The 12225-nt window shown below is 38.8% G+C and overlaps 1 protein-coding gene across 1 annotated transcript in view; it reads left to right on the forward strand.

Moving 5' to 3' along the window:
- Positions 1 to 11859, forward strand: part of B4 — a 398035-nt gene extending 386176 nt beyond the window's left edge. The window contains exon 7 of the mRNA XM_067143320.2: positions 10691 to 11859. Coding sequence (XP_066999421.2) covers positions 10691 to 11664 — 974 coding nt within the window. The 3' untranslated portion in view covers positions 11665 to 11859. The remainder of the gene's footprint in view (positions 1 to 10690) is intronic.
- Positions 11860 to 12225: the final 366 nt, after the last annotated feature.

Consider the following 12225-nt stretch of genomic DNA (forward strand, 5'->3'; position numbering starts at 1 on the left):
AGTGCCTACAAATTTTGAATCTTTAACTGCCAAGTTCATCTCGAACTTACGAAAAATTTGAATGTGTTATATGTATTTAGAAGTTAGTGTTTATTGAGTCCTAACTTGTGTTTGTTATATTTTATTTCATCTTTCATGGACTGTTTTGAAGTGACATTTAATGAACAGTATCTACAAACTTGAATCTTTAACTGCCAAGTTCATCTCAAACCAAAGGTTCAAATGTCGTGCAATTTTGAGAAGATTGATTCTGTTAAGTCCTAACTCGTATTTGAACTACACTCGCACCAGTGACATTCAATGAATAAGTGAACACAAATCTTTAAGTGCCAAGTTCATCTCGAGCTTACACAAAGTTCAAATGTGTTACATGTATTTCAAAAGATTGCGTTTATCGAGTCCAAACTCGTGCTTGTACAATTTTATTTCATCCATCACAGCTGGTTTTGAATTGATGCTTAGTGAAAAAAGTGACTACAAATTTGAATCCTTAACTGCCAAGTTCATCTCAATCCTAAATTTTATGTGCATTTTTGAGACGATTGTGTTTATTGAATCCTAACTTATGTTTTATACTACACTTGTGGCAGGTGACATTCAGTGGAAGAGTGTCTGGAAAATTAGAATCTTCAATGCCAAGTTCGTCTCGAACTTCAGCGTGGTTTTGTTGTGTTATATGTTTTTTGGGGGATTGTGTTTTTGAGTCCTAACTCATGTTTGTACAGTTTTGATTCACCCTTCATGGACCATTTTGATGACGACAATTTCTGACCTTGTAATTCACTATTTTATGTCTCTTTTACTCTTATTTAATCATAATGATGTAACATTTTGTGTAATGTACATGTCTGCATGTATGCCCTATGCCTATTTCTCACATTTTGGCTAAGGATGACGCTAAATAGCGTTGAAACTAGTTCCAAATAAAAATATGATGTAAATAAACATTATAACATTTATTTGTATTGAAAAGGTGGACCCTTTAAGTTACCTATCTTACGTTCTCAGTTCAGTACGGACAAAAAATGAAATTCTTAGATTTAAATCCTTAGGCCACACGATAAAAGTGGTGCTGATGGCTTATCAGATGAATTCTTGCTGGCCACACATAATGCATCCGATGGAAGGAGGGCGACGTGGTAATGTTTGACGTATAGCTTCTTTCTCTGGCAAGTTTCCCCTTCCTGTCTTCGACATTCCTGCTCAAACTGTGCAACTGCAGCTGACATGGCAGCACACCAGCGAGGGTGATCCAGTGCGAGAGTATTCCAAGTATTTGGGTTTATATCTATTCTTCTCAGGAATCGAAATCGCGGGGGGGGAAGGGAGGGATTTTGCCCCCCACCGACGATTTTATCTCAAAGGTTCCCCGCAACTAAAATTGCCCAGGGGGGATTCTTTCATTATAAAATAATGAGGAAAAGTAGAACACATACAATTTATTACTGAAATTCATGATTTTTATTGTACATATTTTCATAAAAACATCAGGAATAATTCAAATGGCTGCCAGACCTTGAGCAATAAAACAACGCAGCAGTAGCAATCCAGACCTGTAGCCTATTATTCATGTTTCACTCTGACAAATCCATGTGAAACCCAGGAAAAAATATAAATTACTTGAAGCCCCTCCTTTGTCATTGCTCTAAGTAGCTTGAGCTTACACCTCTCCTGTACTTCTTGGAGAGGGTGTGTTTCCAATAGATAGATAGATAATAGGACAGTGTACAAACCGACAAATTTGTTCAGTCAAAACTTAGCACTGGTAGAGGAAGGTTCCACTAATAAAGGAATAAATCAGGACAAATCGCGCCTCGTCTGGCTTTTCTTAAAGAAAACGACAGTCTCTCATAAACTTCTCAGTTGATTGGAATAACGTTCTAATGCTAATCATTCTCATTATAACAACAAAATTCAAACAAAAAGATCTTAAATTTACATTTTCTGGGGGAGGGAGTAATTAAATTACAGGGGAAATGTATACACACCGAGCTCGATAGCTGCAGTCGCTTTATTGCGGCCAGTGTCCAGTATTCGGGAGATAGTAGGTTCGAACTCCACTGTCGGCAGCCCTGAAAATGGTTTTCCGTGGTTTCCCATTTTCACACCAGGCAAATGCTGGGGCTGTACCTTAATTAAGGCCACGGCCGCTTCCTTCCCACTCCTAGCCCTTCCCTGTCCCATCGTCGCCATAAGACCTATCTGTGTCGGTGCGACGTAAAACAACTAGCAAAAAAAATATATATATACACACACACACACACACCTGCAAAATACTGCCTGAAATAAACACTAGTAGTTAATCCCTATGTTCCTCCTCCCCCTCACCATTTCTTTCAGATTTCGTACCCTGATTCTTCTCATGGTCTACTTAACTTGGTCTTTATATCGCTTCAGAGTAGCACCATGAGTCCTCTTGCCAGTGCTGAGTTCACCATACAGGATTTTCCGAGGGAGTCTGCTGTCACTCATACGATGGATATGGCCTGCCCATCTAAGCCGATGACCAACACAATGACAGGTCGGCATCAGAAGAGGGAGCAATATAAAAAGAGACGAGGACAAACATGAAAACTCAAAAGGACAGGAACAATCTCCACATCTTCTCTTCAAGTAGAAATTCTCTCTTCTCATTACTCCTAGTTCTTCTAACTATATCCATACTTCTCAGCCAAGCTCAACAAGCTCAATTTTGCTTCCCGGCTTCATCAGGGGTGCAGGCATCCAGTGGTGGCGCCCCCCCCCCCACTCCCCACCACACTTTTTGAAGAAAATATGACATTTTTATTCCATTTTAGCTGCATGAAATTAGGAATTATTTGAAAAAAGCAATTTTTACAAACCCTGTTGGCTTATCACCTAATTCTTTCCTTTAATTAATTTAGGTGAGGAAAGCAACAGGAAACTACCTCACTCCTCATTTCCCTAGTATGCCTCTTCAGTGACGCCTAGGCTATTTATGACAGCTGTTAGCGGAGCTATGGAGGATCAAACCAGAGCCTTTGGGTTGAATACCCAACATACATAATTGATTTACTTATTAAGAAAAATACTTAAGCAAGACTTTGATCATGATGAGAGGTAACAGAAAATCCAGGGGAGTGATAAAAATAGGAAATAAACGTCTTGAAGTAGTGAAAATTTTTAAATATTTGGGCAGCATGATGTCACAAGATGGAAATTCGGATGGTGAAATTGATTTAAGAATACAGCAGCCTGCAAGTTTCTACCAGTGTGTGAGAGACATTGTACGGAACACAAAGAGGTGCCAATGAAGTGCAAGGAAGTTTTATACTTGGTCCTATTTTAAACCTACACTGACCTATGCTTCAGCGGCCTGGACATTGACTAAGCGGAACCAAAGTAACATACAAGCAGCTGAAATGAGGTTTTTGAGAAGCATTCAGGAAAAGACAACACGAGATACAATGTGAAATGAGGAAATAAGGAGAAGCATGGGAGTGTGTAAACTTCAAGAAGAGATTGTTATAGCAAAGCTGAAATGATTTGGAAACTTGATGACAATGCCAGGAGATAGAAAATCAAAGTGAACATTCATGGATACAGAGACTGCAAAGAGGCCTAGGGGACGGCCTAGGATGAGATGGAGGAGCTCTGTTGTGGACTGTATTGCAAATAGAGGAGTCGATAGCAATAAAGTACTAGAAGAGGAGTGGTGGAAAGATCAAGTAAGGTGGAGGGCTTTGGTACACTATCTTACCCAGAGAGAATCTGGAAAAGGGAATGGATAAAGTAGAAGAAGCAGAAGACTTAGCAGAAATATGCTCAAAATATCATTTGTCGTGACTAACTGATTCGTACAGCACTACATCAAGTAGTGGAGACTCATGCAGCAATATGTAGCATGCACTGTAAGGAAGGGTAGCAGGGGAATAATTTTGCCAACGTCTAGGACACTGAGGTATTATTCACCTGCTTGCCGCATGCGTTCATCACTCTGGTAGCCTCACTCATTCAGTGTGTCGGTGTAGTTCTGTCTAGTGTCTGTTACTTTGTTAATGTGCAGTCAAATACTAAATTACAGCTGCAGTTGCTTAAGCACGGCCAGTATCCAGTATTCGGGAGATAGTGCGTTCGAACCCCACTGTCGGCAGTCCTGAAGATGGTTTTCCATGGTTTCCTATTTTCACACCAGGCAAATGCTGGGGCTATACCTAAATTAAGGCCATGGCCGCATCCTAACCAGTCCTAACCCTTTCCTGTCCCATTATCGTCATAAGACCTATCTGTGTTGGTGCGATGTAAAGCAACTTGCAAAAAAAGTACTAAATTATTTTTAATTATATAATCACGCCGTAGTTCTATTTAATTGTAATAAATGTGTAATTATTATTGTTCCTTAGGTGAAAGTTTTATTGTATAGTATTGAATCAAAATCTTAAAAACTAATTATTATCACACTTAAGTTGGTAGAGTGTGAACCTTTACCTCTCTGTCGAAATTCACTGAGAGAGCATTAAAAAATCTTACCATTTTGTAGCTATTTTTTTCAATTGAATGGATGCATGCAAAAATGGGTTAACCATCATTTTCTTAAATTGGAGGAAGTTCCTCACTGGTGGAAAAAATAAATGTTTGGAGAATAAAATTAACATATTTTTAGTTTTCATCTGAAGGAAGTCCGACTCGTTGGCTGAATGATCAGCATACTGGCCTTCGGTTCAGGGGGTCCCAGGTTTGATTCCCGGCCAGGTCAGGGATCTTAACCTTCATTGGTTAATTCCAATGGCTCGGGGGCTGGTTGTTTGTGCTGTCCCCAACATTCCTGCAACTCACACACCACACATAACACTATCCTCCACTACAATAACACGCAGTTACCTACACATGGCAGATGCCGCCCACCCTCACTGGAGGGTCTGCCTTACAAGGGCTGCACCCGGCTAGAAATAGCCACATGAAATTATTATTTATCTGAAGGAAGAAGCTTTATTTTAACATTGCCTAACAAAAATACATTAATTTTATCCTCCAAAAAGTTATTTTTTCCAACAGTGAGGAACTTCCTCCAATTTAGAAAAATTATGGTTAGCTCGTTTTTGCATGCATCCATTCAATTGTTATATAACTCCCACCTCCTCCCCAACTGCTATATCCCTCAAAGCCGGCTACTTCTTGTTGTCTATACATTTTTGTGCCCCCCCCACCAACTTCTAATTCCCAATTGCCACTACTGCAAGCATCGACGCTCATTGTCTTTATCCTACTCTTCTGCTGCTTTTCCCACAGCCTGGCCAATCTATGCAGTCTCTGTTACACATGTGTATTTGGATATGTTTTACAACCGGATGCCCTTTTATGTCAATCCTATGTGGAGGGATGTATTCAGTATTCTGCATTTCTATGGTGGTGTGTAGTGTGATGTGTTGTATGTGCATGGAAAGGAGTGTGTTAGGAGAAACACAAACACCCAGTCCCCAAGTCAGAGAAATTAACGTGACACAATTAAAATCTTCAACCTGGGTGGAAATCAAACCTGATACCCTCTGAATGAAGCTTCAAGATTGTCTGTTCAGCCAAGGAGCCAGGCTGTCTTTATCCTATTACTAGCTGTAGTACCCATTGTTCACAAGACAATTACTCAATATATGCATGGTTATATTTTTGTCAACCCTCTAATATTGTCTAATATTGTTCCCACTGGGCGAATTGGCCGTGCTGTTAGGGGCGCGCAGCTGTGAGCTCGCATCTGGGAGATAGTGGGTTCAAGCCCACTGAAGATGGTTTTCTGTGGTTTCCCATTTTCATACCTGGCAAATGCTAGGGCTGTACCTTAATTACGGCCACGGCTGCTTCCTTCCCATTCCTAGGCCTTTCCCATCCCATCGTCACCATAAAACCTACCTGTGTTGGTGCAACGTAAAGCAAATAGCAAAATAATATTGGCCCCAGATTCTGAGGCACATCAGTGGCCATGCATCCCCATCAGTAGTTTGTCGTGACTCAGAGGCATAGCCAGTGGGGGATTACTGTGGGGTTGGACCCCCCATCCCATCGAATTTTTATAAAAGAAAATTAACGGTAACTGAGAATAAACAAGTAAAAGTCGACTCAATGTGTTGGCTCTTTTGAACATTCACAGTGACCTAATTGTAAAACAAACAAGATTTCTTGAATCTATTTTCTAAGAAGCCTCGAAAGTTGGATTTTAGATTGTAATCTGAACATACCATTCACTGTAAAACTTCACTAGTGCACCTTCTCACTGATACGTGTGCTATCTATGGCAGCTGATGATAAATCTGTTGAGAACCCAACAAATCTTCAGGTTGAATGTTTAATATTGAATGCTGCATTGTATCTTATTCTGACAGTTGTTGCCAGCATGTCTGGAAAGAATCTGCAAATGCTGACCATCACACTAAACACAGCATACTGCGATCACAGCAGGAATGAGACTCAGTGATGTGTTAGGGTGGTATTTCACCGTTTGCCTCTCCTGGTCATTCAGGCAATTTCAAGGCCTTTATCTACATGGACACATCCTCCAAACCATTGCAGTACCATATCATGCGCATTTCAGAGAAGAATTCATCTTGCCGGACTGAATAGCTTGGACGGTTGAGCGCTGGCCTTCTGAGCCCAACTTCACAGGTTCAATCCTGACTCAGTCCAGTGGTATTTGAAGGTGCTCAAATACACGTCAGCCTCAGGTCAGTAGGTTTACTGGCACGTAAAAGAACCAACAAAACTGCGGCACTTCAGCATCTCCAAAAATCATTAAAACTTAGTGGGACGTAACACAAATAAAATGGTTAAGAATTCATCTTTGTGGACGACAGCTCATATGTCCATCATGTAGGCACTTTCATGGCTTTTCCTTGCATTGTTTTTTTTATTTACCACATGGCCTTTAGTGCCGAGAGTGTCCGAGGACATGCTCGGCTTGCCTGGTGCAGGTCTTTCTATTTGACACCCTTAGGCGACCTGCTTGTCTGGATGTGGTATGATGATGGTATTGAGGTAGAGAGAGGGTGAAACCTGATGTCGGCATGTAGTCTACTCCTGTAGAGTTCGAGTCCCGTTGGTCGAAAACATTTCCCCATCAGAAAGTTAGCAAGCAAGGTAGGAGAGATGGTGGTATACAATTTCTTATCACTAGATTCCGTGTGAAAAGCCTGGATTCAATTCTAACCCTCTCTGCAGTGTTCATATGGAGCGAGTGCACATAATGCTGTTGATGGTAATTTGTCCGTCGGGTGGAGACATAAAGCTTTGAGCAGACCCCGTGTAGTGCTAATATTACCCAACTAGAGTTGTTCTTCAGACATAAACCATATTGAACATATCTGGGAACAATTAAGACTAATTGTTTTTGGACTTGCACATAATTGTAGGTACTGGAAAAATGTGATTTTGGTGTATTTAGGATATCTTGTAACTGAATATAATTAAAATGAAAGTTAACATTAAGTTCTCTAAGTTTCTTTCACTGGCATGTGCTGTATATACAGAACCGGTCAAAAGTTTAAGACCACATTGAAAAATCATGGAGTTCCATCTAGAACCTACAATTTTGCTACTAGACCTCTGTATCTTTTTTCCCGAGCTCTTGCATCTAATATGATATACATCGCCTGATTTCAGTGATTTACGCCAAGTATTGTATAAGTTATACAATTTTAAATGTTATAAGGTCACATCAGAAAGTCAACATTTTTTGAAATATTATGAACCGTATCCTCTAATTGGTTTCAAGTATCACCACCAAGATTCTTGTAGAGACTTAGCAATAGTTAGGGGTCATTTTAGTATAAATATGAAAATTTAGAAAAAATGCGGCACCCATTTTTGTGGGTTTACTTTTTTTTCAAACCAGTGCTAAAATAGTCAATTTTTCCTTGTTCTTGTCATAGGTCTCAGTGTGAACTATCGACATCAGAAACGTATTCTTGGATGCCATCCACAGAGTGCAAATGAAACTATCAGGGCAGATAAGTTTGACGCCGATAGCTCACACTGAGACCTGGGGCCATACATGAAAAAGGCAAAGAAAATCAACAATTTTGGTCCTGGTTCAAAAAAATAAAACACGAAAAAAACCAGTGCCACATTTTATTGGAATTTTTATATTTATACTAAAATGGCCCCCACCTATTCCTAAGTCTACAGAAAAATCTTGTTGGTGATACTTGTAACCAATTAGAGTGTACAGTACATTATATTACCAAAATTTTTGATTTTTTTTGTTGTGACCTTCCAAGAGTTAAAAATTTATAACTTCTACAGTACATAAACTAACTAAATGAAATCAGGCGACATATATCGTATTAGATGTGAGATATCAGAAAGAAAATTACAGAGGTCTAGTGGCACAATTTTAGGTTCTAGATGACATTTCGTGATTTTTTTATGTGGTCCTAAACATTTGACCGGTACTGTAGGAAACCTACATATGGGAAACCTACACCAAAAGTACTGCAAACCCATTGCTATTATTCGAATAGTCTGTTGGTGTGTTCCTTCTCTACTGTCTTCAATAAAAGACCAAGATAAATACAAACTGACAACATTTCCTTTTATAGCCACTGTGTTCTGGTCTGTTTGGTTACATGTGTGATGATTAACTGTTGAAAACATTTCGTAGCAGGGAAAGTAGGGGTTCCCATATTACAAAAAATGTAAAATAAAGCAATTGTGCCAAAAGTTGAAGGCCTAAAGGGCCTAGAAAGATTTAAATTGCGAGTCTTGGATAGCTAAGGTTAAGTTATAAGGAGATTCCCACCTTCCAATACTTGTCAATTTCTGTATAATGGTTTTATTAATTACATGATATAATCCAGCTTAATCTCAAGAACATGTTTCGTTCCGATTATGGAACATCTTCAGCTAAAAGATTTGACAAAATGGCAAGACAATTAAAACACATGTGATGGTTATGATGATAAGATAAAATGTTCATTCATGTTGGGTTAAAATTTCCAACAAGTCAGTGTCCAAGTGACGAAGCGAAATCGGCGTAAGGGTTCTTCTTTATGTTGGAGACGTGTATGCTTGTTAATCTTAAAGATAAAATTGAAGATATAAAAGGTTTTCTTAAAGTATAGTTATCGGGGGAACTCTTGAAAAATAACTGTTGTTGAAGTTGAGTTGCAGTTAGACTTTCAAAATAACTCTGAAACAAGAAGTTAACGGCACGGCATAAGGGAGGACGTCAAATACGACACGATTGACTACAAGGTAAACAACTCCATTATCCTTTTATCCTCATGTACATACATTCTTACAAAGTTTTCTCCTTTAAAATATCCTTCTTCTTTACTTATTTTCTTCTTGTTTCAGACTTATTTTAAAAGTCTAACTGCAACTCAACTTCAACAACAGTTATTTTTCAAGAGTTCCCCCAATAACTATACTTTAAGAAAACCTTTTATATCTTCAATTTTATCTTCAAGATTAACAAGCATACACGTCTCCAACATAAAGAAGAACCCTTACGCCGATTTTGCTTCATCACTTGGACACTGACTTGTTGGAAATTTTAACCCAGCATGAATGAACATTTTATCTTATCATCATAACGATCACGTGTGTTTTAATTGTCTTGCCATTTTGTCAAAACTTTTAGCTGATTTTATCATCATAACCATCACATGTATTTTAATTGTCTTGCCATTTTGACAAATCTTTTAGCTGAAGATGTTCCATAATCGGAATGAAACATGTTCTAAAAATTAAGATGGATTATATCATGTAATTAATAAAACCATTATATAGAAATTGACAAGTATTCGAAGGTGGGAATCTCCTTATAACTTAACCTTAGTTGTGTTGAGCCAACACAGGACAAAATATGAGATTTATAAGCTGTCTTGCATATCAAACTTTAAAAATAAAATTTGAAAAATCACTTTCGAACTAAATGCAGTTCCGGAAAAGCAGCCCAAAATTGCTTGTTTCTTTACTTGTTTTCTTGTTTTATTCAAATCCTAGCCAAATTAACTTATTTATATAATTCTTTCTGTAAGGTGTTCCTTGGTTCAGTACCCTCAGGCTATTTTTTTTTTTTTCAATTGGCTTTACGTCGCGCCGACACAGATAGGCTTGTGGCGATGATACAGTTTGATACAGCTATCTAAGACTCGCAATTTAAATCTTTCCAGGCCCTTTAGCCCTTCAACTTATGGCACAATACAGGAAATTGTTTTTACATTTTTTTGTAATATGGGGATCCCTACTTTCTCTGCTAAGAAATGTTTTCAGCATTGAAACATTAAATCTTCAGGGCTGCCGTCAGTTGGGTTTGAACCCACTATCTCCCGGATGCAAGCTCAGAGCTACACGGCCCTAACCGATGATCAACTCACCCAGTTTTTTATTTTTTGAAAAATGGTTCACACTGAATGTAGTTATAAGGGCTTCAGTGACTGCTAATCTAATCAACTGGATAATGATGATTAAGAAAAGTATTGTAATTTTTTAGGAATAAATAATATATCTCATAATTTATTATATTTTATTTACCTAAAATTCATATTTTATATCCCTAGGATGTTTTCAAAATTGAGTAGTTTGCCTGAAGGGCTAGAAGTATGGATTTTTCTACCTTTAAGTCAATCAGTTTTTAATGTTTTAAGGGTGTCATAATATCTTATGTTTATACAAGACCTTGGTGCAAGAGTATCAATTGATCAAATATTAAATTTTGTTTTCTTCCTTGTCATTACAGGGAATCTGTTGCTGGAAGGTTTTGAACAGGAAGATGTGATATTAGCTTGCACTCTACCACAAGATTTTGATATTCAGGATGGACTAACTATGAGTGCCTTCTCTTCACAAGTTCAACCCAAGTTCTTAGAGATTGATGCTGACTCCCAGTTCCTGCTCTCCAGGCCCATACTTCATCCAGAGTATGAAGCTAGGCTCTTCAAGAGCCCTCTTCTTCAAAGCCACCTTAGCTACTGCCGAGACAAGGGAGAAGTATGGCGGCGCCAGTTCAAGGTCACTCATCACATCTGCCCCACTGTTGAAGCTCCCATAATCCAGCCACCACTACCACAAGTAAATAAAGAGAAACTGAGCAAATCTTTGGCTAAACTACGTTTACCGACGAAGAAATCCTCGTCCTTCACGTACACCTCGGCCAACGAGATGACGGAACAGCAGCTGGTGATCCAGGTTCCTCAGCAAGAAGTGTATGAAGCTCAAAACAATGTGCTAATACAAGCAAGGACCAAGCCTCACTTATTCCTAACAAAAACTGAGAGTGCTGATAGACTGCAGAATGAAGCTCCAAATCCAGCCATTGCTCGTTACACTAGGAACTACTCCATGGCTCAATTTCAAGGCACTCCTGAATCTAGTAGAAATCGTAATTGTGTAAGAAAGCCAAATTTATCAGGTAACATTCAGAACCGCGAGTTACCATCGATTATCATGCCAGTTCCTGATGATTTACCATACTCACGGGTAGCTGACGCTATTGTTGGTGGACATTCGAAACATGAAGAAGAAGAAAACGTTTATGCAGAAATCTGTGAATATGAACCTAGAAATTTACAAGTAAAATCTAAGAAACTAGACTATTTCTTTAAAAAATCAAAGGAAGATTGTTACTATGTGCAGTTAGACAGTGATATAAACTACTCAAGAACTGTGGTGTCTTTGACAGAGAGTGAAGCTAATTATGACACAGTTTGCTGACCCTTCACCAGTTTCTAACTTAACCTAAGGCTGTGGTAAATAATAAACTGGACTATTTATATACTTCATTTTCACTGGGGCATGTTTTCACCATCCTAGCATACATTTAGCCGTCAAGGCATATTGTGGTCTTACATAAAGAAAAATGTAAATAGAAGGCAATAATTAAAGAAAAACATTTCTTTTTACTTATAATGATATTTATTGTTGTTTCTTTCCTCACCTCTCTTTTCTTTCTTTCTTTCTTTCTTTCTTTCTTTCTTTCTTTCTTTCTTTCTTTCTTAATCCATTTACCCTTCAAGATTGTTTTTCCCCGTAGACTCAGCGAGGGATCCCACCTCTACCACCTCAAGGGCAGTGTCCTGGGGTGTGAGACTTTGGGTCGGGGAATACCACTGGGGAGAACTACCAGTACCTTGCCCAGGTGACCCCACCTGCCATGCTGAAAAATGGGCCTTGTGGTGGGTAGAGAGATCGGAAGGGATAGATAAGGAAGAGGGAAGGAAAGCAGCTGTGGCTTTAAGTTACTGTAGGTACCATCCTTGAATTTGCCTGGAGGAG

This window comes from Anabrus simplex, chromosome 3 (assembly GCF_040414725.1).
Source record: "Anabrus simplex isolate iqAnaSimp1 chromosome 3, ASM4041472v1, whole genome shotgun sequence".
Lineage (NCBI taxonomy): Eukaryota > Metazoa > Arthropoda > Insecta > Orthoptera > Tettigoniidae > Anabrus > Anabrus simplex.